This window comes from Psammomys obesus, unplaced genomic scaffold (assembly GCF_907164565.1).
Source record: "Psammomys obesus unplaced genomic scaffold, mPsaObe1.curated_primary_1811, whole genome shotgun sequence".
In the NCBI taxonomy this organism is placed as follows: domain Eukaryota; kingdom Metazoa; phylum Chordata; class Mammalia; order Rodentia; family Muridae; genus Psammomys; species Psammomys obesus.
The window spans coordinates 1,117,462-1,143,545 of NW_026596088.1; the positions used below are offsets into that span (position 1 = coordinate 1,117,462).

At 55.1% G+C, this 26,084-nt stretch overlaps 4 protein-coding genes across 6 annotated transcripts in view; all 4 read left to right on the top strand.

The window, feature by feature from the left end:
- The window catches only part of Maz (MYC associated zinc finger protein), a 5,038-nt gene extending 507 nt beyond the window's left edge, over positions 1 to 4,531 (top strand). The window contains exons 2-6 of one of the 2 annotated variants that reach the window (XM_055627599.1): positions 266 to 352; positions 427 to 1,277; positions 1,663 to 1,726; positions 1,992 to 2,163; positions 3,472 to 4,531. In XM_055627599.1, coding sequence (XP_055483574.1) covers positions 266 to 352; positions 427 to 1,277; positions 1,663 to 1,726; positions 1,992 to 2,163; positions 3,472 to 3,632 — 1,335 coding nt within the window. In that variant the 3' untranslated portion in view covers positions 3,633 to 4,531. Of the gene's footprint in view, positions 1 to 17; positions 353 to 426; positions 1,278 to 1,662; positions 1,727 to 1,991; positions 2,164 to 3,471 lie in introns of those variants that run through there. The other variant, XM_055627598.1, reaches the window with a different exon arrangement.
- A 534-nt stretch (positions 4,532 to 5,065) lies between these two features.
- Prrt2 (proline rich transmembrane protein 2) lies at positions 5,066 to 9,172 on the top strand. The gene is made up of 5 exons (XM_055627313.1): positions 5,066 to 5,206; positions 5,512 to 5,620; positions 6,302 to 7,277; positions 7,655 to 7,787; positions 7,942 to 9,172. The coding sequence occupies exons 3-5, from the start codon at positions 6,366 to 6,368 to the stop codon at positions 7,950 to 7,952; spliced, it is 1,056 nt and encodes a 351-aa protein (XP_055483288.1). The 5' UTR covers positions 5,066 to 5,206; positions 5,512 to 5,620; positions 6,302 to 6,365; the 3' UTR covers positions 7,953 to 9,172.
- A 120-nt stretch (positions 9,173 to 9,292) lies between these two features.
- Positions 9,293 to 11,702, top strand: Pagr1 (PAXIP1 associated glutamate rich protein 1). Of its 2 annotated transcripts, none has more exons than XM_055627314.1 (3): positions 9,293 to 10,226; positions 10,374 to 10,462; positions 11,273 to 11,702. In XM_055627314.1, exons 1-3 carry the CDS (start codon positions 9,748 to 9,750, stop codon positions 11,470 to 11,472), a joined length of 768 nt encoding a protein of 255 aa, XP_055483289.1. In that variant the 5' UTR covers positions 9,293 to 9,747; the 3' UTR covers positions 11,473 to 11,702. The 2 variants fall into 2 exon arrangements, with proteins under 2 accessions (XP_055483289.1, XP_055483290.1); XM_055627315.1 differs by having other exon boundaries at positions 10,374 to 10,456.
- Positions 11,703 to 21,479: 9,777 nt separating this feature from the next.
- The window catches only part of Mvp (major vault protein), an 18,413-nt gene continuing 13,808 nt past the window's right edge, over positions 21,480 to 26,084 (top strand). Inside the window, exons 1-3 of the mRNA XM_055627312.1 lie at positions 21,480 to 21,545; positions 22,975 to 23,124; positions 23,246 to 23,441. Of these exons, the coding sequence (XP_055483287.1) occupies positions 21,523 to 21,545; positions 22,975 to 23,124; positions 23,246 to 23,441 (369 nt within the window). The 5' untranslated portion in view covers positions 21,480 to 21,522. The remainder of the gene's footprint in view (positions 21,546 to 22,974; positions 23,125 to 23,245; positions 23,442 to 26,084) is intronic.

A 26,084-nucleotide genomic window follows, 5' to 3' on the forward strand; every position in this document is an offset into this window, starting at 1 on the left:
GGGGGGGGGGGGGGGTGCGCGGGCGGCGGGGCGGCCCTCGGGCCATGCGTTCGGCTCGGCCCAACCCGGCCGGCCGGGGGCGGCGCCCCGAGCCCGGGCCCCGCGCGGCCCGTGCCCCCGGCTCCCGCTGAGCTCCGGGGGCCCCACTGTGGCCGAGGCCATGTTCCCCGTGTTCCCTTGCACGCTGCTGGCCCCCCCCTTCCCCGTGCTGGGCCTGGACTCCCGGGGGGTGGGCGGCCTCATGAACTCCTTCCCGCCACCTCAGGGTCACGCCCAGAACCCCCTGCAGGTCGGGGCTGAGCTCCAGTCCCGCTTCTTTGCCTCCCAGGGCTGCGCCCAGAGTCCGTTCCAGGTGAGTAGGGGCCGGGCCGGGCCGGGCGGGCGCCGAGCGCCGAGCGCGGCCCACACGGCGCCTTGTCTCCGCAGGCCGCGCCGGCGCCCCCGCCCACGCCCCAGGCCCCGGCGGCCGAGCCCCTCCAAGTGGACTTGCTCCCGGTCCTCGCCGCCGCGCAGGAATCCGCCGCGGCGGCTGCGGCCGCGGCCGCGGCGGCCGCCGCCGTGGTGACTGCGCCCCCGGCCCCCGCCGCCGCCTCCACTGTGGACACAGCGGCCCTGAAGCAGCCTCCGGCGCCTCCTCCGCCACCCCCTGCCGTCTCCGCGCCGGCCGCCGAGGCCGCGCCCCCCGCCGCGGCCGCCACCATCGCCGCGGCCGCGGCCACCGCTGTCGTCGCCCCGACCTCGACGGTCGCCGTGGCCCCGGTTGCATCCGTCTTGGAGAAGAAAACAAAGAGCAAGGGGCCCTACATTTGCGCCCTGTGCGCCAAGGAGTTCAAGAACGGCTACAACCTCCGGAGGCACGAAGCCATCCACACAGGAGCCAAGGCTGGCCGGGTCCCTTCGGGTGCTATGAAGATGCCCACCATGGTGCCCCTCAGCCTCTTGAGCGTGCCCCAGCTGAGCGGGGCCAGCGGGGGAGGGGGAGAAGCCGGGGCTGGCGGCGGCTCGGCCGCCGTGGCGCCCGGTGGCGTGGTGACCACGACTGCCTCTGGAAAGCGCATCCGGAAGAATCACGCCTGCGAGATGTGCGGCAAGGCCTTCCGCGACGTCTACCACCTGAACCGGCACAAGCTGTCGCACTCGGACGAGAAGCCCTACCAGTGCCCTGTGTGCCAGCAGCGCTTCAAGCGCAAGGACCGCATGAGCTACCACGTGCGCTCGCATGACGGCGCTGTGCACAAGCCCTACAACTGCTCCCACTGTGGCAAGAGCTTCTCCCGGTGTGCAGGGGCCTCGGCTGCCCGCCAGGCGGTGGGGGGGTGGGGAGGGAGGGCCGCCAGGTGGCCGGTCTTTGGCTGGTGGGGAGGTGGCTCCCAGTTCCTGGGGACAGGAACCACTCCCAGGGAGGAGGGAAGGGAGCCTCGTGGTTCCTGGGAGCAGGGGGTGGTACTTGGAGAGGAGGTGGGTCTTTGGGCTGAAGGAAAGCTGCCTCTGGGCAGAGGTGGAGCCTTGGTTTGAGGGAGTTCCTGCCTAAGGACTGAAGCTGTGGGGGAAATTCGGGCACTTTTGGAAGGGCGTTTTGGAGGAGCCTAGGTAGCTTTTGAGGCACAGCTCACCTCGGAGTTTTAGCCCTAATACCCCCTCCCCACCTCAACATGTCCCTAGGCCGGATCACCTCAACAGTCACGTCAGACAAGTGCACTCAACAGAGCGGCCCTTCAAATGTGAGGTAGGAAGCCCGCTGCCTCCTGTCCTGGATTTCATGATTTTGATCCTCATGGTAGCTGTCCGAGTTCAGCCTCTCAGACCCCCTTTTTCTCTCTTTTTGCCTTTTCACTCCATTTTCGCATTTCTCCTTCAAGGCCTGGTCATCTCACGCCCATTTCCTACAGATCAAAGACCCCCCCAAGGCTCTGATCCCTTTATCTTGACCCCTTCTCTCTACTCCCCGGAGCTTTAACTCTCCTGTGACCCCCCCACGCCCTCCCCCCCAGAAATGTGAGGCAGCTTTTGCTACGAAGGATCGACTCCGAGCGCACACAGTCCGACACGAGGAGAAGGTGCCATGTCATGTGTGTGGCAAGATGCTGAGCTCGGCTTATATTTCGGACCACATGAAGGTGCACAGCCAGGGCCCTCACCATGTCTGTGAGCTCTGCAACAAAGGTACATGCTAAGGGGTGCCGGGAGGGCAGGGGGAAGGGGGAGGTGGGGGGCACGAGGCTGTTTGGTTTTTTCCACGGATGTGGGTTAAGGGTGCTGTAGCCAAGAGCTCGTGGCGTGTAGGGAGCCCCTTTAAGAAGCAAGCACAACAGTATTGGAAGCAACTGAACGTCACTAAATTGTATGCCGTGACTCAGGAGACAGTCTACCAGAGGCTCAACCTCCTGGGTGTGCTTGGGGAGACTCAAGTGGGACATGATTGCTTTGAGAAAGGAGTGCTCAAGAAAGCCAGTCCCCAGGCTTTCAACTGTACAGCCACAAGTTCTTGTCTTCAGCTCTTGGGCAGGTGGAGCATATCAGCACGGTGTGACAAGCACACACCCTGCCCAGTAACAGAGAAAGCTGTTTTCAGTGTGGGGTGTTCACTGAAGGAACTGAGACCGGGGCTCTGGAGGGGGGACACAGCCGTCTCTACTGAGAGTCAACTCTTAAAAAGCTAGGCAACAGTGTCCTGTCATGGGGGCATGTGCCAGTTACGGGGGAAGGTCTCTAGATATTTTAAGGATTAAGAAATGGGCACCACTCAAACCAGCCCCAAGTTCAGGGAAGGGCTATGTCCCAGTGGAGTAGTTGGCCCCAGCCTACCAAGGATGTGGTGGGAGGAGGACAGTGCCACGTGAGGAGGGTGTCCCCAGCCTAGGAGAACAGCCCTGTCTCTGGGGTCTCCACCAGGCTGACCCCAACCCCCATCCCAACCCCCCCCCCCCCCCATAGGCTTCACCACAGCAGCATACCTGCGCATCCACGCGGTGAAGGACCATGGGCTCCAGGCCCCGCGGGCTGACCGCATCCTGTGCAAGCTGTGCAGCGTGCACTGCAAGACCCCTGCCCAGCTGGCCGGCCACATGCAGACCCATCTGGGGGGGGGCCGCCCCTCCTATCCCGGGAGATGCCCCCCAGCCACAGCCTACCTGCTGAGGGGGACCCCTGCACCCACCAGGCAAGGCGTGGGACATGGCTGGGGGGGCAGGATGGGATGTGTGGGACAAGGGAGCTCAAAGGGCCCAGTAGGGGATCTCAGGAAGGCCAGGGATGCCAATCTGTCACTCAGATTAGGGAGACTTGGGGTCCAGAGAGGGCAGTACAGACATGCTCCATCTGGGTAGACAGGCCAAGCCTCTGGGGACCAGATAGGAAGTGAGTAACGGCTGTGTCCCAGGGGAAGTCGGCAAATAGTTGGAAAGTTTGGGGTATGAAGAGTGTTTCTTGCCATTCAGGTTGTGCTGTGATCCTTGGTGTTTCTCACTGTAGGTACTGGTGAAGTTTGTCCAATGGCGGCGGCGGCGGCGGCAGCAGCAGCAGCAGCAGCGGCGGCGGCAGTGGTGGCAGCCCCCCCCACAGCTGTGGGCTCCCTTTCTGGGGCAGAGGGGGTACCAGTGAGCTCCCAGCCACTTCCCTCCCAGCCCTGGTGAGCTCCAAGTTGATGGGGGAGAGGGGAGCATGGAGGAAAGCTCTTCTCGGTACAGTCTCCTCCTTCCCACCAACTCCTCACTACTCACTACTCCATCAACCAAGGAACCTCCAGACAGAGGAGGAAGAAGGAATCCACTAGGTTTTAACAATGGTTCTCCTGCTCCTTTCTTGTCCCTATCAGAGCTGACCCTACAGACACCTGTCCCCTGAGTTGTGTTGAAGTCCCCTGGACAGTGAGCAGGGGTGGCGGAGGACAGCAGCAGCCACTGCCCTCAACCTTTAACCCCTTGCCTTTCCTTCCAGGGATCCGTAAGCCTTTCCCGAGAAGGTCCTGTGCTCTCCTCCAGTCCCCCTCCCCTACTGTCTGCTGCTCCTTCCTGGGGAGTTGGTGCTTTCTTTTTGTTGTTGTTGTTTTTTTCCCAGGGGGAGGGAGGAGAGAGAGGAGGGGAGTTCGGATTCTGTCCCAGAGGAGGGATAGGCGGACTTGAGGGACAGGATCGGGAAGGCAGAAAGGGACACTCAGTAAGGAAGGGTGGTCACAGCCTGCACATCCTGCTGGCGTGTCTGTCCAGGGAAAGCCAAGGGGAGCATCCGAAGGAGCCACTAGGGCCAGAAGCAGAACGACAGAGACGGAATCTTAGGGTCCAGGGTAAAGGAGGGGAGCCAGGGACAAGAGGTGCTTCCTGGGGGTGGGGAAATGCAGCCACAGTGTCTCCCTTCCCTCTTCACCCCAGCTCCAGCCCTGGTCTTTTCCTCTTTCCCACAACAGAAGCTGTGGGCCCTGGCCATGTCATCGTGTTCCTGTGTCCCTTGCATGTTCCCCTCCCCTCCCCTCCCTCCTTTTGCGCAGACCCCATTACAATAAATTTTAAATAAAAATTTGTCTCTGGTTTCCTAAGTTATCTTCACTGAGCCCCCTGTCGTGTGTGCGCACGCCTGTGCAGGAGCTCGCGCCTCCCACGGGAGGGGTTCTTCGTTGGCCTTGATCTCAGTCCCAACCTTTCTTGCCCTGCAAAGTACTGGCTCCTCTGTCCTGAGATACAGCCTCTAGCTGCAACACAACACAAATTCGGATGGACCCAATAATCCAGAGGCTGATGAGAGCAAACTCGGGTCTCTAGGGAATACCCAGTCTGGACAGGCCCAGAATACCCACTGGAGGGTTGGGGGTCTCCAGACTAGTCATTGATGTTATCCTGCCCGGAGCAGGCTGCACAACCTCCAGATGCCTGCACGTGTGGATCCCAGAGTCCATGGCTGATGCAGAAACGTGGAGGGAACTGCATTTGGTTCCCACCGCAGCGATGACAGACTGCTCGCCCCAGCTCTTCCTAGTTGGCCAAAATTTCCTCCTCAGGGCTTTCTTTGCTCGGACCTTTACAGAGATCCCTCCCTCAGGCTTTCATCACGCATTGCTGCTGCTCTCCTGGGGCAGGGCGGCTTCAGCTCTGCAGGCTCTCTTGAAACCCTACGCGGTTCTCCTGCAGCCGCCCCAAACTCAGACCTGTCTCCTCCTCTGCTGCTCAGGACGTCTCCACCCAGTCCTCAGTGGCCCGTCTCTTCGCAAACCCAGGTCTCTGCCAGGATCCCCCGGTGACCGTTGGTGGGAGGGGCCGAGGACTTGGGAAGGGGGTGCCCCACCAGGAGGTGCGCGTGAGAAAGGGCAGGGAGGGGGCACGAGTGGTCCCCGGGCCGGTTACCCAGGTAACACGGGGCTTGGCACGAGGTTCCCTTGGGCTGTCCGGGAGGGGCAGGAGGCGTGCTAGGGGCGGGGGCGGCGCGGCAGCAGTGGAGCTTAGGGGAGGGGACCAGAGAAGGGCCGAGCAAACCCGGAGGAGAGAGGAGGGGAGACCCGCCACCTCCCTTCCTCGCTCGCAGACTTATTCCCTCCCGGGCTGCGGCTGCGGCGGCAGCAGTGGCGGCGGCGGGACGCAGGAGCAGTCCCGAGGCTGGCGGCGGATGACACTGGGACGAACTGAGGCCGCTGGTAGGAGTGGACGGCAGACAGCTGGGTGGCATGGGAATGCAGGTGTCAGGAGAACTGGAGGGTGGTTCTGGGTGCGCCGTGCCATCGGGAGACGATCCCCTCCCCCTCCGCCTCTGCTGAAAGCGACAAGGGAACCCCTGAAAAGGGGCTGAGAAGGGATGCCAGCGATGCTAGGTCTCTCCAGGAAGGGGCGGGGAGGAGGTGGAGGGGCGTCTGAGCCCAAATGCGCAGCAGGAAAACCCCGCACTGCTCAGGTGGTGCCCAGAGAGGAGGGAAGGGTAGGAAAGAAGCGGAATGTGAGGGTTCTCTGTCAGTCTGCCTGTTGGAATGTCTAGTGTATGCACAATTTCGATGTGCTGGGTACCTTCGAGGGGGGGGGATCTGAGAGTATGGGTCTTGTGGGGTGTGTTGGATGGATCCAGAAACAGACCCAGAATGCTTCTGTTTAGACAAGGGTTTATCTTCCCCTGGCTCTCCAAACAGACTTTAAGTGGAACACTTCTCCACCAAGGGTGTACCACCCCAAAGCAAAGGAAACCCCAACTTTCCCTCCTCTCCCTAGGGGACGGTACAGGCTAGCCTTGAAACAGGAGCCTAGCCCTCTCAGTCCTGTGGTGAGGAGAGAATGGCTCTCCTCAGCCATTCTCTCCTCCTCACCAACCCTGTCTCCTCCTCTTCCAGGATTTGCCACTGTCGCTGCTGTTCCCTCTTCCCCACGGGCCCGCTCCCATCTCCCTTCTCTAAGATGGCAGCCAGCAGCCCTGAGGTCTCTGAGATGAAGGGGGTGGAAGACAGTTCCAACATCCAGGGAGAAGGACCTGGTCATTCAGAAGCTGGACCAGGTCCTGTTCAGGTTGTAGCGGAGAACCCCGACCAGCCAGAGGCCCTTCAGCCAGACCCAGGCACCACTGCAGCACCTGTGGACTCAGGGCCTAAGGCTGAGCAGGCTCCAGAAACCACAGAGACCCCAGAAACAGTCCAGGCCACAGACCCCAGCTTAAAGCCAGGAGAATCCAAGGCCAGCCTCAGCCCCAGCCCCAGCCCCAGCCCCAGCCCCAAAGAGGCATGCCAAGAACCAGCACCCAAACTAAATGTGAGCAAAGGAGCTGCAGCAGCAGCAGCAGCAGCGCAGGGATCTGAGCAGCAGTCGCCAGCCCCTCCTGAGCCAACCTCAGAGCCTGCTTTCCAACAAAATAGCCACTCAGACCCTCAGCCAACTTCCCAGCCTGCTCCTAAACTATCCCCTCAGACAGAGCCCCCCACCCAAGAGGACCCTCCCACTGAGGCCCTGACAGAAAGTATAGAGGAAAAGCAAGAAAATGGAGCAGTGGTTCCCCTCCAGGCTGGTGATGGGGAAGAGGGTCCAGCTCCCCAGCCTCACTCTCCACCCTCAACTAAAACACCCCCAGCCAATGGGGCTCCCCCCCGGGTGCTGCAGAAGCTGGTTGAGGAGGACAGAATAGGAAAGGCGCACAGTGGACATCCAGGATCTCCCCGAGGTAGCCTCAGCCGCCATCCCAGCTCCCAGCTGGCAGGGCCTGGGGTTGAAGGGGGTGATGGCACCCAGAAACCTCGGGACTACATCATCCTTGCCATCCTGTCCTGCTTCTGCCCCATGTGGCCTGTCAACATTGTGGCCTTCGCTTATGCTGTTATGGTGAGCCCCAAGGGACCCCGGCCCTGGGACACACTGTGGCTCCCAGCTTCCCGCCAGTGTCAGAATAGAGCCCTGAGAATGATACCTTCCCTCACCTCTCTGCATGGATCCTACTTTTCCAGTTTCTGGGCCTCTACTTCCTTCTCCCTGGGACCTAACCCTCCAAGCCCTACCTACCCCTTCAGGTGGGAGGGAAATAGAAAGATGGTTCATATAACCTTGCTGACCTGTGTCCTCTTCCTCCTGCATCCCCAATCCTCCTTCCTTTCTTAACCCTACGTGGGGGGCTGACCTCCCCCCTCTGGACTCTCACCCTGCTGGGCTGGCCCCTGCTGACCTGGGCCATGATACCTCTAAACCCCTCACCCTCACCCCAGTCTCGGAACAGCCTGCAACAGGGGGACGTGGATGGGGCTCAACGTCTGGGCCGAGTAGCCAAGCTCTTAAGCATCGTGGCGCTGGTGGGTGGGGTCCTCATCATCATCGCCTCCTGTGTCATCAACTTAGGCGGTGAGTGGGGGTCAGGGACAGGAAGGGGAGGAGCGGAAGGGTTGACAAGGACAGCTTGACTAACCCCTGACCCTGCTTTCTCCTGTCTGTCCTCCCTATTCCTTTGTCTCTTGCTGTCTCCTTCCCTGTCTGTCTTTGCCTCTCCTTCCCACAGTGTATAAGTGAGGGGCTCTGCCCTGCATTCCAAGACTTTTCTTCCTGTTGGGAGCTGTCTTGGGTCCATCCCTGTCCTGGGGGAAGCCCAGTTCATGGCCCTGGCCCCCACCCCAAGGGACCAAGGGAGCCTGAGCAGCCTTGTTTACAGCTTCTTTCCTGCTCCTGCATCCTGCCAGGCTCCTCTGCCAGCCGTTGGCTTCCTTTCTCCCTGCACTTTTGCCTGCGGATCTCCCCTCCTGCCTCTTGACCTCCCTAACCCTGCACTCTGAAAACCTCTCTGCACTTCTGGAAGCCTTCTGAACATCTAAATTGTACTCTGCATCTACCCCAGCCTCCCTGCACTTCTTCCTGCCTCTGAAATCCTCTGAACCTTAACAAACTCTGACCTCTCAACTTTGTCTTGGCACCTAACTCATTCCTTTCTTCCCTTCCTTAACACCTCCCCACCCCCTCCTTGCCAAGTGTCCCGACACGACCCCTTCTGCCTTTTCATCTTCTCCTCAGCATCTTCACCCTCCTACCAACACTTAACTCTGTAAAAACTGCAGTACTTGGGTCAGGCCGAGAGAGGAAGGATGGTGTGGGAAGAGGATTGCCTAGCTGGGGCCTCTGACTGTTCTCTGCTGGGGACTATCTGGACCCAGCCTGCACTCCCACCCCAACCCCTAAGGTGCCTATTGGGTCGAAAAGCTGGCAAACCAGGCCTCACCTGGGGACTCGTGCAAGAGTGGGAACCCTCATTCTTGACATCCCGGGGGAGGAAGGAGTGCCTCAGTGGCTGAAGGCTCAGCCTGAGTTGACCTGCCCTTTCGGGCTTTTTAACCTCAGAGTTCTCGTTTGAAGGTCTGAGGGGTTCGGGCCATTCACGTGCTTTGTAAACAGTAGAATTAAAAAATAATAATAAATAAAAGGACCAAAGTTCCCAGCTGCAGGGAGCGAGGGAGGGGCAGGGAGCTCTAATTATTCTCTAAGAGGATGACGGAGGTTTGTTGCACGAGACAGCTCTCTTGAGGCAGGGAGCCAGCTGCGATTGATTTCGGAGTTGGCGGGGGTTTTTTGTTTTACTTCTTAAAAACCTTGGGGGAAAACTGAAATTCCTTTTAAAAAATTTAAATTGACTCTCCCATTTTGTATGCTGAATGCTGCATGAGTCTTAAACACCAATAAACAGTGAATGCATGAGACTCGCCTCAATTGGTCCCTGTGTTCGTTTGCAGTCAAGGTACTGCTTTCTGGCAGGCCCTAGTGAACGAAATACGCATGCGCTGCCGCAGTGGCCATCTTTAGTGTGGGCCGAAGCGAGTGATGTCTAAAGGGCCTAACCGCGCATGCGCAAGCCTTCTCTTTCCTCTCCCAAGTAGCTTTGACTACCGTGGAGTCTCCGCGCGCCATTTCTCTGCGCCTGCGTACTGCGATCCTGCCCAGCCTAGGCGGCGGGTTTTAGCTCCAGGTTTGTACGGCTGCTGAGCAGACGCGAGCTAGGTTTGCGAGGTCCGAGGAAATGGCTCCTGGCCAGGTGTTGAAGAGGGCGATGTGAAAGCGAGAAAGCAGGCCCTTCCCCTCCCAGCTCCGAGCGTGGTTTCCGCGGGTCCCGGGGAACGGCAGAATTCCCGATCCGTGGGGTGGGGTCTGTCCGCGCAGGGATCGGAGCGCCCCCTCCTGGGGACGGTGCTCCGGCCGCGGTCAGCTGTTGACTAGTTGGAGATTTCCTAAACCCCGGTGGATCTCAAGCCTTGTGGGGGAGGCACCCTGGTTTGGTACTCTCGAGTCTCCGGTATTTGCTGGGCTCCTTCTTGAGTGCTCTATGTCCCTTGCCCTGGGCCATGGAACCATTGCAGGGAGCACAGCCGCGCCTCTCTCTGAAGAAGGGGAAGTGACTTCCGGCCTCCAGGCTCTGGCGGTGGAGGACACCGGAGGTCCCTCCGTCTCGGCTAGTAAGGCCGAGGGAGAGGGGGAAGGCAATCAGGAGGAGGCTGGGCGTGAGGGATCCAGGGCTGAGGAGGCACTAGAGGCTCCCAGCGCTGCGGGCGACGAGAGTGCCGAGGGGGAATCGGAAGACTGGTGCGTAGCCTGCAGCGACGAGGAGGTGGAGCTGCCGGCCAATGGGCAGCCCTGGATGCCTCCCCCCTCCGAGATCCAGCGTCTCTATGAACTGCTGGCTGCCCAAGGGACTCTGGAGCTTCAAGCGGAGATCCTACCCCGCCGGCCGCCCACTCCTGAGGCCCAGAGTGAAGAGGAGAGGTCAGATGAGGAGCCCGAGGCCAAAGAGGAGGAGGAGGAAAAGTGAGGCCATAGCTTTACACGTTGTCCCTGAGCACAGAAACTGGAGGGAGGGAAGAGCAGGAAACGCCGAGCCAGCCCGCCAGGTCCCACCAGTAGGTGTTTGGAAGGGCCTCTCTCACCCTTCACTCTCTGCCCATCCTGTTTCAGGCCGCACATGCCCACAGAATTTGACTTTGATGATGAGCCAATGACACCGAAGGACTCACTGATTGACAGAAGACGTACACCAGGTACCAGTAAGAGGAGGAAAGAACTGAGGGGAAGTGAAGGGACCTCTTCTCTTGGTCACCCCAGGAGTGGGCTCTTCTAAGAGACGTGGGCCGGGTACCACAGGGCTGTAAAACTGTGTGCAGGAAGGAGCATGCACACAGTGGCAGAGTGTTTCCGGCGTACTTCCCTGTAAGAGACCCTCAGGCCTTCCTCTCAAGTCTCCCAGTCCTTTCGTCCAAAGTCCTCCTGGTCATTATTCTCCAGAATGCATCTCTGTACTACTGCGCACATCACCCGATATGACCCGATATCCCAGCCCACATCCCTGCCTAGAACTTACCCTCAGAACCATTCTTGAGTTTTTTCCCCCAGCTGGTCAAGCTGACGGTACAAATCTACCTTTAAGATCATCTCCCGCTCTCTCTCTCTCTTGCGTGACAGTTTCCACAGTTCTAACTAGTCTCCCCACTTCTGGTTTCAGCAGCCAGAGTCCTTTTGAGGGAAGTCCTGTCATTTCTCTGCTTGTAGTCCTCCAGAGGATTCCATTCCAGAGAGAAAGAGCATGCCTAGGGAGAATCTGAGTTTTCTGGCCTCCACCCCAGTACTCTGTCCTCTGAATGAGTCTGCCCCAGGACCTTTGCACTTGTTCTCCCCTCTAGCCAGTATGGTTATCTTCGCCTACTATCCATCCTCCTGCGTGGCCCAGCCCTACATTAGCTCCTCTGTGCAGAGACCTAAAATGAGTGTGTTAAACAAGATTTCTGAGGGTGGGGGGGCTCAGAGTGTGTGTGGGGGTGCTCACTGCCTCAATCCAGACACATTTTCTGCCTTCCTAGGAAGCTCAGCCCGGAGCCAGAAACGGGAGGCACGCCTGGATAAGGTCCTCTCAGACATGAAGAGACATAAGAAACTAGAAGAGCAGATCCTTCGGACTGGGAGAGACCTCTTCAGCCTAGACTCCGAGGGCCCCAGCCCCGGCAGCCCTCCGCTCCGATCCTCAGGAAACAGTCTCTTTCCCAGGCAGCGGAAGTACTGACCGCTGGTGCTGCTCCGGCCCACAGGTGCAGACTGTTCGTGCTGGGCATGGCTGGCCTTCCCCAGCCCAGGCTCTGGGAAACTTGTACCAGAGAAAAAAGCCTCAAGCTCCCAGTGCAGTGCCTTGCGGGAGAGCGAGTGTGTGTTCTGTTGAGTGTCTGCTTGCAGCTCTGAGCTGGATTTGCTGAGTCTAATAAAGGATGCGGGATGAGCTTAGAAACTGCAGGTGAACCCAAGCGCTCGGTCTCACTTAGGCAGAGGCAGAACTGTATTCCTGCACCCTGGAATATTGAAGCCAAATGAGGCAGAGGTGCAGCCAGCCATCATCTGACATGCCCCTACCGGCTCCTCTGATTTCCTGGTCTTAATCCAGCCCCACCTGGCAACACTAAGGCAGAAACTGCTGCAAATGGACCGACACTGAGCTGCAGTGTCTTCAGCTGCAGCCTGGAGGAGAAAAAGATCCAGTTACAGGGCCCTTTAAAAACCCAAGCTCCGCCCCTGCCTGCCCAGCCCCTTTGGGGAAGTCATCCCAGTGTTGGTGAGGGAAATTCCTGACCTGTGGCCTGCAGCAGCCAGCAGCAGCCAGCTACCCTGCTAAATGTGAGTACGAGTTCTAGACTCTGGCTGGATCCCTAGACGCCAACCCAGGAGTAGGTGTCTGTTCCACAGGCTGTCCTCCTGCTTTCCTGAGACTTTTTCTGCCTTCCTGACTTCTTCCCTCCCAAAGGACAAGAAGGAGGGCGTTGGCTCGGGAGGTTTCACTTTCTGTGCGTTTTCATGGTTTGCAAGCCATGGTTTGAGGTTATCAATATCCTCATCCCCCAAAACCTCACGCCTGCCTCCCTGACATCAAGGTCTCACAGAAGAGGGAGAGGAGGGGGAACTTTAGTCAGGCCCAGCAGTAAACGCGTGCTACTCCCTACTCAGGAGGCTGAAGCAGAAGGATGCCTTGAGCCTGGGAGTCCCTCACCAACATAGGAGCGCAGTGAGACCCGGCCTTTTGGTTTCTGTTGTTTGCTCGGTTGGCTTTTGGTTTTTGTTTCGTTTTTGAGGAAGGTCTAGTATCTCCTAAGTGGTCTTGAACTCTTAGGTAGCCCAGGATGACCCTGAACATCTGATCCTCTTGCCTCCACCTCCCGAGCGAAGGCTAACATTATAGATGTCTGCCATCCCTATCAGTTTTATTCGTGGCTGGGGCTGGGTTTTATGCGTTTTAGGCACATGGATGGGGTGTAACTCAGCAACACAACATACCTGCACTTCTAAGACTGTTTTTTGGTTCCTAGCACACTTTTTTTTTTTTTTAAAGCGCTTTGAGGGTTGCCTTGCCAGATAGAGTTCTCTAACCTCAGCCCTTGGGCAGCTGAGGCAGGAGGGTCTTCAGAAGTTTGAGGCCTGCCTGAGACACGTGATCCCACCACAGCCTGGGCTACCCACCCCGTAAGCCCCCGTTGCAGATGACAAAAGCCGGTTAGGGAGAGTTGCAGCACCCCTTCAAATTCCGTCCCTGCCTCTACTTCCCTGCCTTCTCTTGAATGACTGACATATATGGCTTCGCCTCCTTGATTCCCTTCGGGACCGCTTGTGGAGGCTTTCCTGCGGCCCTGTGAAAGGCTGTGCCAACTGTGGGCGTTGGCCAGTCACTCAAGCAGGGGCCAGCAGGGTGCTCGTAAGGGTAGCTTGATTTCCAGAAGGCGCAGAGTTTAGTGAGATCGAGAGTCTTTGGGGGGAAGTAAATGGGAAGCGCAGTGGGTCAACCTGCCTGAGATGCTGGGGACTGGGAGTCTGTGACTGAGGCCCAACTGTGGTAGGAGATGGTGCCTGGGGCAGCTGTTCCTTATGTCCTCTGCCCCCTGCCTGTGAGCCCCTGGGACCTGGAAGAGAGGTTGGCCACCACAGACGAGCCAGATGGCTCTCCCGGAAGCTACTTACTGAGACCTTTGGCACACAGGGTATCTACCCTGCCCTGAGGTGGGGCAGTTGGGTAGGAGTACTACCACTCTGAGTGCCTGGGCGCTGGGTGCCCAGGCCTCCTATGGCATGTCATACTCTTGTAGCAGAGGCTGTTCACTGGCTCAGTTATGGAAAAGGCCCACCCTTGAAAAGCCACTGGTGCCATTTCCCTGATAACAGCAACCCCACCCAGATCTTCTATGACACCCCCCCTCCCCGTGAGACAACCTGGCGCCTCTGCCTAACAGGCCAGGCTGCCTTCAGTAACGGCAACCCAGGGAAAGCCTGGCCAGCCGCACAGAGCCGGATGACTGGGTTAGACCCTTACCTTTTAAGCTAAAGGCATTTAACATGTGCTGAGGTGGGTTGTTCCGAGTAGGAGTTGGTGAGGGTTATGCCTCTGATACAAGTTCCAGAATTTTTCTGGAAGCCTTGGTTCTGTGGATCCTTCGTAAGGCTTGGGTTTGAAGAGCAATAAACATTAGCCAGAAGCTAGGTGTGGGAACATGAGCCTCTGGTCCCCTCTCCTTGGGAGACAGGCTTTTACCTCCAGAGTCCCAGCCCAGCCTAGGTAACACAGTAAGACTCCTTTTAAAACCCAAAGCGGGGCTTGGAGAGATGTCTGGGTGACTCAAGTACTTACTGCTCAGAGGTCCTGGTTGGGTTCCCAGTAGCCACACTGGTTGTCTCACAGCTGTCTTAAGACCAGCTCCACGGGATCTGCTGCCTTCTACCTTCCATGGGCACCTGCACCCGTGAACACACACAGAGACAACTGAGGAAGAATTTTGTTTTGAACTCCCAGGCTTGTTGAGAGAAAACCTTGATCTAGATCAGAGGTTCTGAATCAGCTCCTGAGCCTGCTTCTAGTCCACACACCATTCACCTTTGGGGATTCCCATTCATTTGTAACATCTGGGGCACAGCCACTGGCACATGGTGAGGTCACCAAGCTGTCCCCTACCACAGAGTATCCTAGTTGGGCCACAGTTCAGATTAAGATTTTCTTTTTCTCCAGGCTCTCATTCTAGCCTTCCCTAGCCTGCCACGCCTGTGTTTTTAGTATTACGGCATGGGCCACCACTCCAGCATGGGTTGGTTAAGAGTTTTCTTTGTTGAGACAGGGTTTCTCTGTGTAGCCTTGACTGTCCTGGACTCACATTGTAGATCAGGCTGGCCTCAAACTCAGCGATCTGCCTGCCTTTACCTCCCCGAGTGCTGGGATTACAGGCTTGCGTCACCACACCAGGCTTGGTGAAGGTTTTTCCTAAGAGGGCCTGGTGAGATGGCTGCCAGTCCCCAGTGCTCCTCTCAGAGGTCAGGCCCCGGAAGCAGTATGGTGGCAGGCCCCGTCAGTGAAGAGCTCCATGAGGGACAGGCCCTGCTTGTATTGACTGCACCTTTTCTTGAACCCAAGGTGTCTGGGCTTGAAAGCAGAGCTGGGGACAAAGGGAACAACCTGAAGCTAGGCAGGGGAGGGATTGGAGAATGAGTAAAATTTCCGTGTGCACTTGGAAGTCTGTATAAAGGGGTGAATGGAGAGGCTGCAGGCTGGTGAGGACAGGTTTGTTTGTGGAATAAACCTGAGAAGCGTTCTTGTCAGAGAAGGCAGGCCAGTGAGCTCTATGGTGGTGGTTGTGGTTAATCTTAAACTAGGAAGTGCAAGAATACTGTCAGTGATGACTGACATGGGGCAGTTGAAACTGTTAGCCACTGGAGGGGGTTATTCAAAACAGGGTGCAGTCACAGGGCCGGGGTGAGGCTAGGATGGGCTTGTTCTCCTGAAAGTAGATTAGGCCATTGTCACTCAGCTTCACGTGGGTTCAGAGCTAGCCTGGGCTAGACACCCACCAGAGAAAGAAGGGTCTGTGCTCCAGATGCGGTCTGCTGTGCTGAGCTCGGCCCTCCCCACTGTAATCCTGTAGTAAGATGGTCACCTTGCAACTTTTTTCAGTCCAGAAGAGGAAGTTGTTAGGAGTGGTTCGGAGCTGAGGTTACAATGACAGAACCCTAACAAGACTGGCATTTCCTGCTGTTGAGATTGTGTTTTGTGTGGTTTGGTTTTCGGGACAGGGTTTCCCTGTGTAGCCCTGGCTGTCCTAAAATTCTATATAGACCAGGCTGGCCTTGAACTTGGAGATATGCCTGCCTCTCCCTCCCGAGCTCTGGGATTAAAGACATATGCCACCACAGCTGGCTCAGTCTCGGACTGTAGTTTTAGCTACAGTCCTTTGGGCTGCAGTTCCTACCTCCTGAGTGCTGGGGTTACAGGCGTGAACGGTCAGACCCAGCTTCCCCAGCCATCCCAATATATCTCTGTGTAACCCACGCTAGCCTGAACTAGTGGTATCACCTTCATCTCCAGAGTGGCTCTCAGTCTTTGAGTCACTGTGAGAACTTTTAAAAATATTGGTGCCCAGCCGGGCTGTGGTGGCACACACCTTTAATCCCAGCACTTGGGAGGCAGAGGCAGGAGGATGGATCTCTTAATGAGTTTGAGGCCAGTCTGGTTTACAAGATGAGCCCAGAACAGCCAGGGCTATACACAGAAACCCTGTCTCGAAAAGCAACAAACAAAAAAATATCGGTGCTCAGACCCTACCCTTTACTAAAAAGTCCAAATTTCCATAACTGAGTTTACAAAAAAAAAAAAAAAAAAAAAGCACCTTTCATTACAGACCTGAGTTCAACTCTCAGCCTCACATGCTCACATGCACCTACCCACACACAGACACAGAAATAACAACAGAATAAACCAGGCAGTGGTGGCTCATTCTCTTCATCCCAGCATTCTGGAGGCAGAGACGGGCAGATCTTTGTGAGTTTGAGGACAGCCTGGTCTACAGAGGAAGTTCCAGGACAGCCGGGAACATTGAAACCCTGTCTTGGAAAAAAAAAAAAAAATCCAGCACTTGGGAGGCGAAAGCAGGTGGACCTCTGTAGGTTCAAAGCCAGCCTGGTCTACATGGTGAGTTCTAGGATAGCCGGCGCTATCTAGAGAGACCCTGTCCCAAAACAGTAATAAAGGAATCTTTACAAACAACTAACGGCAGACCAGGAGCACAGTGTGGCCACTTTGAAACAGGCATTGACTGTTTAAACTCACTGTGCCAGCCATTGGAAGGTTATCCTGAAAAATGGCTGAAATGGGCTGATTCATGACTCGTTAATTTTGGCTGATACATCAACGCTGCCTTTGAGTTCCCAGACAAGGAACAAAGCCAAGTATTATGGACCATGTCAGTATTTCCAGCACTCAGGAAGCTGAGGCAGGAGGGTTGCTTTGAGTTCAAAGGCCATCATGGACTTCATAGTCATTATCCAGAGTTATGTAGCAACACCCTGTCTCCAAAAGAAAACAACAACAACAAAAAACAGACATGGTGCACTTCATAACCCCAGCATTTGGGAGACTGAGACAGAAAGGTTGCCATGCCCTCAGGGCCAGCCTGGGCTACAGAGTGAGACCTTGTCTTTAAAAAAGACTGGGATTCAGAGCCTGTCCTGGCTTTGTGTTGTGCACGGGAGACCAGTCTACGCACCCCTCAGTGAACAACAGGCTGAACCCAGCCTCTGCACCTGGCTGAGGACCAGCTGTGGCTCCCGGCACTTGCAGACTAGGCGTGTACCCAAGAGCTGGCAGGGAGCACAGCTCAGCTGAGAGTGCAGGGAGAGGTGCCAGGCCTGAGGCAGAACCATAGGCCCGTTACCACTGGCTTGCTTACTTGTTTTGAGACAAGGTCTCCTTTTGTAGCCCTGGTTAGCCTGCAACTCGCTATGTAGTCCAGGCTGACCTCTGTGTCACAGAGACCTTCCCAGCTCTCTCCCAAATGCCGAGATTAAAGGTAAGTGCCACCACGCCCAGTGTACCATGTCCTCTGAGGTCCTTGACATAACAGAAATAAGAGGTGGGACTGCACATATCATCTAGAAGCCACTGGGCTGTGAGACTTGTTACAAATACAGTATCCAGGGCATAAGGGCAGGATCTGCTCCAAGGGAATTTGATTGGTGATCTTAGGAAGGGGAGCTGTGGGGCGTGGAAGGGGAGTGGACTGGAAGTTAAATTGGGCTACCTGAGCAGGGGCTTGGCCTTAGAGCAAGGCCGGAACCCAGCCGGATTAGCTTTGAAGAAGGCTCTTGCTGAGTCACCGAGCTGGGAGAGGCTCTCCGGCCCACTGACTATTCCCAGCTGGGGTGACAGATGGTGGAGAGGCCTCAGTCTTGGGGAGTGGAGCATTGTGCAACGAGGAGCCAATCGAGGCTGTGCCTGAAGCGGACTCCCACCTCAGAGAGCCTTTGATGGTTCCCTTCTTCTGGGCGGGGCCCCGAGACCCTGCTGGCCTCCCAGGCCTTTCTGCCTGTCCCATCTGGTTTCCTGGCCAGGCGCCCCTGGAGAGGTGCTGTATCCAACTGTGGGAAGCCTCTGCATTGCCGTGCTCCAGCACAACGGCTGGTTGATGTGCGGTTCACCTCCTTCCTGACCGGCAGCCAAGTGAGGGTTAAGCCCTGATGCCAGGTGGGGAAGGAGGCCCTGACTATACCCCTCAACCTTGGGCCCTGTCTATTCTCAGGATTAAACACAGTACTGGTTAAGTGCCAGGCTTGGCTTGGGGTGCTTTCTGTAGAAACGTCATCACAGTGCTGGGAAAAGACTGTTAGTCATTCCAACTTCATAATTGAGGAGGCAGATAGAAGAACAAAGGGCTTGTCTAAGATCACCCATCCAAAGAGAGTCCGCAGAGGCAGGCTTGAGCTCTGAGTTCAAGGCCAGCCTGGTCTACAGAGTGAGTTCTAGGACAGCCAGAGCTACACAGAGAGAGAGAGTTAGGGTCGCAGTTCAGTTGGTCCCATCTTACAGAGTCTTGAATATTGCTCTCCTAGCACAGAGCCCAGGAAAACATCCGGGTCAGATCCCAACACTGCAAGGAAGAGGCAGTGTGCGTGTCAGTGAAACATTATGTGTTTCAAGAACAAAGTGCCCAAAAAAAGCAACTTTGGGAAAGGATGTGATTTTTTTTCACCATTTGAGGTTGCAGTGATCATGCCAAATGGCACGGCAGCAGGACCCTGAGGCCTCGGGTCACACTGCCCACCGGCCGGCCGTCAGGAACCAGCTGGATGCTGGTGCTCAGCCTGCTTTCTCCTTTTGAGTCAGCGTGAGCCCCAAGCCCACAGAGTGAGTGCTGCTTAGTCTGGGCCCTCCCTCCCCAACTAACCCGGTCTAGAAAATTCCCTCAGAGACATACCCTGAGGATCGTCTCCTGGGTGATTCTAGAAGCTGTCAGTATTTTACCATCACAAGCAAAATTAATTCCCTCTCCCGTGGGAAGCATACCAGAAGAGCCTTGGGCCAGGGCATAGCTCAGTTGGTAGAGTGCTTGTCATTTATGTGAGAGGACCTGAGTTCAGGCCCCAGCACCTGAGTTTTAAAAAGGTAAGGGGTGCTGGAGAGATGGCTCGGTGGTTAAGAGTTCTTCCAGAGGACCCAGGTTCAATTCCCAGCACCCACATGGCGGCTCACAGCTGTGTGTAGCTTTACCTCCAGGAGCTCTGGCACCTTCACATAGACTTACATACAAGCAGAGCGCAAACGCACATAAAACAGAAATAGATACATCTTATTTCAGAAAAGAGCCAAACGCTGTGATTCTAGCCCTACTGGGGAATGTGAAAACATGTGGATCCGCGGATTCTGCTGGTGGGCCAGCCTGCTGGACTCGGCAAGCTGTGGGTCCTACTAGGAGGGTTTTGTTTGTTTGTTTGGTTTGGTTTTTTTCTTTGTCTCAAAAACCAAACACAAACAAGTGGGACAGGAAACTCTGGTAAAGGTGCTTGCTGCTAGGCCTGGGTTTGACCCCCAGCATCCACGTGCTGGAAGGAGAGAACTGACTACTTCTATACTTGTCTTATGACCTCCACAGGCATGCTACGACACTCAGTAAATAAAATTTAATTTCACAAATTAAAAAAAAAAGCCGGGCCTGGTGAAGCACACCCTTGATCCCAACACTCAGGGAGCCAGAGGCAGGCAGATTGCTATGACTTCAAGGCCCGCCTGGTCTACAAAGCTAGTCCAGGACAACACAACCAAGGTTATACACACACAAACAAAGGTAGATATCACCTGAAGATGAACACCCAAGCTTGACCTGAAGCCCCATGGTGGATCTGTACACAACCCCCAAAGAGCAAACAAAAACCTTTTGTTCTGGAGTTGGTTGGGCTGGTTTTGTTTTTGTCCAGTGATGGGGTAACCCAGGCTGCCCTCAAGCGTGCTGTGTAACTAAAGATAACGTTAGACTCCTAAGATTGCAGACGGGAGCCACTGTGTCAGTGTATGTTGTGCCGAAACCTGACCGTGATAGGCAAGCGCTCCACCAACTGAGCCTCATCCCTGGTATGACACAAGCCTTCCAAATCCAGGACCTAACCAATGTTGCCAGTGTTTCTGACTCCCTTCAGAGAAAGAAAAGACCAGCTGGGGGCGTAGCTCGGTGCTAGAAAGAGAGTTTGTCTAGCGCTTGTGAGGTTCGGTCCCCAGTCCTGTCAGAACAATAATGGTGACAACAATAATAAAAACAAAAAGTCCGGACAGCATCACGTCCTGTGACCCTGAATGACCCTCAGTCTTTATCTGAGTCTCAGCTACTTAGAGTTGTGGAATCCAGAATGGCAAAAGGGGATCAACCAGCTACAAGGGCCCATTTAAATTAAGTTTTAAGTGTTTTTCCCCCCATGTTGGGGAGCCCAGGACCTAGTGCTCTCCCGGGAGCCCCACTGCCAGCCCCTCCAACTCTACTTACAGTAACTGTTCCTGGGGATGTGTCTTGGTTTGCTTCCTGTTACTGTGATAAAGACGATGAGGAAGCATAACTTGGGGAGGGAAGGATTTAATTCATCTTACGGGTTACATTCCTGCCTCCCCAGGTTCCTGTGGACTCCTGGGGAGGCAGGAACGGAATGAAGCAGGGCCTATGAAGGAGTGCTGCTTACTGGCTTGCTCCTGGTCACTTGCTTAACCCACTTTATCAAAATCATTTATTTATTTATTTATTTCACGTGCATTGGTGTTTTGCCTGCACGTATGCTTATGTGAGGGTGTCAGATCTGGAGGGTGTCACTCTGACTGGAGTGACAGACACTTGTGAGTTGCCATGTGGGTGCTGGGGATTGAACCCGGGTCCTCTAGGAAGAACATCCAGTGCTCTTAACTGCTGAGCCCGCTTTCTTAGCCACCCAGGACCACCTGTTGAGAGGCGGTCCTCTCCCCAGTGGTCTCTGGGCCCTTCTCCACCAATCAGCAATCAAGAAAAAGCCCCACGGGCAGTCAGACGGAGGCATTTTTCTCAGTTGCAGTCTTCTTCCCATTTGAATCCAGCTTGTGTCATGCTGACAAGAATCTAACCAGGACAGGATGTGGTGTTTCTCAGCGGCGGAGCTTGCCCAGCACGTGCAAGGAAAGCCCTGGGCTACATGCTCAACACTGCAAAGACAAAAATGCTTTGTCCAAGCATGGTAGGGATGCCTAGAACTCCAGCACGCAGGAGGCTGAAGCCGGAAGATAGAGTTTAAGATCAGCCTGGGCTACAGGACAAGATCCTGTGCAAAACAAAGAAACAAGAAAGTAACAATTTATTTTCCCAGACGCCCAACTGCATTCCAGCTGTGATTCTGCTGAATCACGTGTGGCCAGTCCAGAGACAGAAGAAACAGAATATTCCCAGGTGCTGGAGAGATGGCTCAGCAGTTAAGAGCGCTTGCTGCTCGGGCAGGGGACCAGAGTTTGTTCCCAGCACCCAATAGTAGGCAGTCCACAACTGCCTGCGTCTCTAGCTCCAGGAAATCCAAAGTAGGCACAGCCCATGCGCACCTGTGCGGGCACACACATACACACACACACACACACACAGGAAGAGAGAGGAGGTCTGCTATTCTCATATTCAGGCATAGTCTCTGGGTCAAGGCTCTGCATTGCCTAACAAACTTAATTGCCTTTTTCTGACTCGGAAGAGACATGTCCAAAGTCCAAGGGACGCTGGGTATAAGGATGGGCAATGCTAAGGGTGTGTGACATTCACAAGCCAAGCACTGAATGAAAGCAGCCAGGAGTCAGAGGTAAAGACAATGGCGTGGGTAGATACGAATCCATTTATTCCCCTTTTCCTTTCCGCACATACTTCTTCTCCTACCTCTTGTGACAGCGGGAGCCGAGGGTGTTCAGCCAGGGAGCTGAGAAGGGTGAGGTCAGGGTGCTTGGCTGTGTTATGAATCCAGCTGCCCTGATGGGAGCATCACTTGGGTCTCTTCTTGGTGGGGCTCTCCTCTGAAAGGTTTACCTCAGGACTGCTTAGAACAGGAGTGGGCAGGAGTGCAGACAGACACTGAATACAGCCGGGTGCGCCTTAGGACCTGGGAACCTTTGATCTACAGGTAGTGTGGGGAGGGAGTGGACCGGAGGGAGGGAAAGGTAGCAATACCTCTGGGCCTCTGTGGGTAACTGAAGTGAACAGTCCTTGGCGGAGGTGCTGTCTGAGGTGGGGAGAAGAGGAGAAGCGGGTATGGCAGAGCCCGCTTTTTCATTCCAAGAGAACTAAGGTAGGAAGACTGTGAGCTCAGAGTCAGCCAGGGCTGTAGAGCTGAACTCTGTGTCAGAAGTGGGGATGGGACAGGAAGAGGGCGTGAGAGAAGGGAGGAGGAAGAAGAGCTCCAAGACATGGCGTAGAGGTTAAGAGTCCTTGCAGAGGACCCAAGGCTGAGTCCCAGCATCCATACTGGGCGGCTCATAGTCGCCTCTAACTCCAACTCCAGGGAGTTCTGACACCCTCTTCTGACTCCTTCACGGCCCCAGCTACACACAAAATATACATACATACATGCAGGCAAAACATTCATACACATAAAATAAATTATATACATACATACATCATACGTACATACACAGATCCTACGTGAATACAGGGGGCTGGAACAATGGCTCATTAGTTGAGTACTTACTGCTCTTGCAGAGGACCCAGTTGCCAGCACCCATGTGGTGGCTCACACAACCGCTGCTGGCTCCAGTTCCAGGGGATCTAGCCTCTGAGGGCTCCTGCATGCAGGCATGCAGCACGAATAGATTCGTGCAAACAAATGCACATGTCATGAAATAAAATGTTTAACTTTTTAAAAGATTATATATATATATATATATATATATATATATATATATATATATATATATATATTATATGAGTGTCCTATCTGCGTGTACACTTGCATTAGAGGGTATAGATGGTTGTAAGCTGCCATGTGGTTGCTGGGAATTGAACTCAGGACCTCTGGAGGAGCAAACAGTGCTCTTCACCACTGAGCCTTCTCTCCAGCCCCAGTATTTTACTTTTTAAAAAGCAGGAGAGGAGGAAGTTGGGTTGGGAGTGAGACCAGGAAGGTGCTGATCAGGGTAGCTAGAAAGAAGAGGTCGTCTTTGGGCTACCCTGCCTCGTCCCAAATGCCCTGTGTTTATCTCTCGTCTTCCCGACCGGGCCTTTTTCCATGCTGCAATCAGGTTCGGCCGGAACTTAGGATTCACCATGGCAGCTGAAGAGGCCATCATCCGCATACCTCCATACCACTACATCCATGTACTGGACCAGAACAGCAACGTGTCCCGTGTGGAGGTTGGACCACAGACCTACATCCGGCAGGACAATGAGAGGTTGGTGCTCTCTGTCCCGGCTGGGGAGAGCCCGGCTGGCAGGAGTGACCCTTCTCTGGGTGGCTGGGAGGTTTCTCCTGCTCTTACTGACTCCTCACATCCCTTCTTACCCTCACAACAGGGTGCTCTTCACCCCAGTACGCATGGTGACGGTCCCCCCACGCCACTACTGCATAGTGACCAACCCCGTGTTCCGGGACGCCCAGAACTTGGTCTTACTTGACGCCACAGGACAAGTCAGGCTTCGGCATGCTGACCAGGAGATCCGACTGGCCCAGGACCCTTTCCCCCTATACCCAGGGGAGGTGCTGGAAAAGGTACCTGCCTTTCCTCCCTCGAGCCAAACTCAGCCTGTTTCACCCCACTGCCCAACAACGGGCAAACAGAGGGCCTGTGGGGAGGGTTAAGGAGGAGGGATGGTTGTAGATTTTCACCAGGGGCCAAGCTGACCCGCCGCCTCTTTATTCCAACTACCCTGCTCTCCATACAGACCCCAGATAGACTTGCCTTGTCTCCAGAGTCATGCCCAGATGCCTGTGACTGTGGCAGTGGGGGCATGGGCCACCACCACAGCCAAACCCTCTCCCTTATCGCCCTCAGGCTTGGGTTCCCAAGTGAGGGAATCTACCGAAAGTTCCTTAATAGTCCCGCCTTTACCTGCTTGGTATTGAATGCTTTTAAACTGACTGTCTCTACTGACCAGTACCATTTTTGTTATCACTACCGTTTCTTTACTTATTTATTGGGGTGGAGGGCATGCGTGCATGCCACAGATGGCGTGTGAGTCCTGGAGCTGAACTCAGGTCATCAGGCCTGGCAGGACCTTCCCAACTGAGCGATCTTGCCAGCTCACTTTTAAGGTTTTTGTTTGTTTGTTTGTTTGTTTGTTTGTTTGTTTAATTTTTTTCAGTGCTAAGGGTAGAACTCAGGGCATTGTGTATGCCAGACAAGTGCCCGATAACCGCAAGCCCTAATCAGTGCTTCTTGCTCTTGAGTGCCTAATAGCATGGCTCCCGGTGTGCACAGAGGTGCTCGCGGCCAGGAAGGACAGTGATAATAGCGAGGGCTCAGTGAGACGGCGAGGCAGGTAAAAGTGTTTGCCGTATAAAGCCTGAGGACCAATTTTCGGTCCCCCAAACCCCTGGTGGGAAGAGAGAACCAGCTCCTGAAAGCCGTCCTCAAACTTCCAAACGTGCGCGGGAAGCCATGCACACCTACCCACACGCACAGTTATAAATAAAATAGAAATTTTAATGAAACCGTAGCTAATGAGGAATGGTTAAGGATTTGGAGCAATCCTTAAAAGAATCTGAGTGGAGCCGGGGCGTGGTGGCGCACACCTCTGATCCCAGCGCTTGCGAAGCAGAGGCAGGTGGATCTCTGAGTTTAAGGCTAGCCTGGTCTACAGAGTAATTTCCAGGACAGCGGCCAGGGCTACGATGTGAGACCCTGTCAAGAAACACTCCCACCAATAAAAAAAACAAACAAAAAAAACTGAGTGAAACAGTCGTAAAAATATATCTATACCCTTGTCTTACCTCAGCTGGCTGAGTCCGGTCTTGGGTGAGGAGGGCCGAGGTCACGAGGTCATTAGAAACCCTGGGGCCCGAGGAGTAAAGCTTTCCCACCCCGCCTCACTTTAACCTCGACTCCCCTACACACACCCAGAGACGGTCCACAGAGAGGGACCTCTCCATCTTGAATCAGGATTCACATGCTTCCATGGCGCCACCTTCCTTGAGGCTTGTAGCATTTTCTAAAGGCATGGGAGACATTTTCAGAGGCGGCCTCCTCCCTAGCCACGGCAACAGCTTGGCCTTCCTTTTATTTATTTGTTTTGTTGTAGTTGGTGCATGCATGTGTGTTTTGTTTGGTTGGTTTGGTTTAGTTTCCATTTTTCAAGACAGGGTTTCTCTGTGTAGCCATGGCTATTCTAGAACTCGCTCCATAGACCAGGCTGACCTTGAACTCACAGAGAGCCACCTGCCTCTACTTCCCAAGTGCTGGGATTAAAGACCTGCACCACCACTGCCCAGACGTGTGTGTGTGTGTGTGTGTATGGTATGTGTTTGAGGCAGGGTCTCACCATGTAACTGTGGCTTGCCTAGAACTTCCTATGGAAACCACACTGGCCTTGAACTTGTGGCAATTCTCACGTCTCAGGCTTCCACGTACTAGGATCACAGGTCGATAGCAGCATATTCTGCCCCAGGTGTTTTTAAAAAGCGGAATATTTTACGACGACGATGACGATAGTGTGTGTGTGTGTGTGTGTGTGTGTGTGTGTGTGTGTGTGGGTGCGTGCACGTTGCTAGAGTACGTGTGCATGTTAGAGGGCAATCTGTGGAGTCAGTCCCCTCCTCCCACCTCGTGGATCCTGGGGGTCAACCCTGGGTCCTCAGGCTGAGCAGTAAGTGTGCCCCTACACGCTGAGCTACCTGTCTGGGTTACCCTGATTTCCGTGCTGCCCTGAGACAGTGGTCCTGGCTGCTGTCCAGGGCACCGTAGTGCAGATCACAGAGATTCACCTCCCTGGCTCTCAAGTGTTGGGGTTAAACAAGTGTGCCGGCATGCCCCACCTCCCCCCGGAATATTAGACCCCAGTCAGACTTGCTGGGCGGGAGGCTGTGGGTGTCCCGGTTTTCTCCTTGTTTGTTTTGCAGGCTTTTCCCAGTGGCCCTATAGATCTGTTTTCTAGCTGTCCGTGGCTTTCTGTCTCTTACCTGCTCTTTCCTAGCAACCTGCACTCGACATTCTCTAAGTTCATTTTTCACCAACCCCTCTGAGCCCAGACCCTACCTCCACTGAACTTCTTTTGGCAAAGCCCTAAGACAACCCAGGTGCGGCGCCTGCACGTCATCCCAGCACCTGGGAGGCTGAGGCAGGAAGATCTCGAGTTCTAGGCCAGCCTGGTGTGTGTGTGTGTGTGTGTGTGTGTGTGTGTGTGTGTGTGTGTGTGT

What these genes read in the sequence shown, in the direction of transcription:
- Prrt2 (XM_055627313.1), top strand. Translation starts at nt 6,366, where the DNA reads ATGGCAGCCAGCAGCCCTGAGGTCTCTGAGATGAAGGGGGTGGAAGAC. An exon ending in CCTTCGCTTATGCTGTTATG is followed by an intron (nt 7,278 to 7,654) that starts GTGAGCCCCAAG and finishes CCCTCACCCCAG; the next exon opens with TCTCGGAACAGCCTGCAACA.
- Pagr1 (XM_055627314.1), top strand. Translation starts at nt 9,748, where the DNA reads ATGTCCCTTGCCCTGGGCCATGGAACCATTGCAGGGAGCACAGCCGCG. An exon ending in AAAGAGGAGGAGGAGGAAAA is followed by an intron (nt 10,227 to 10,373) that starts GTGAGGCCATAG and finishes ATCCTGTTTCAG; the next exon opens with GCCGCACATGCCCACAGAAT. An exon ending in AAGACGTACACCAGGTACCA is followed by an intron (nt 10,463 to 11,272) that starts GTAAGAGGAGGA and finishes CTGCCTTCCTAG; the next exon opens with GAAGCTCAGCCCGGAGCCAG.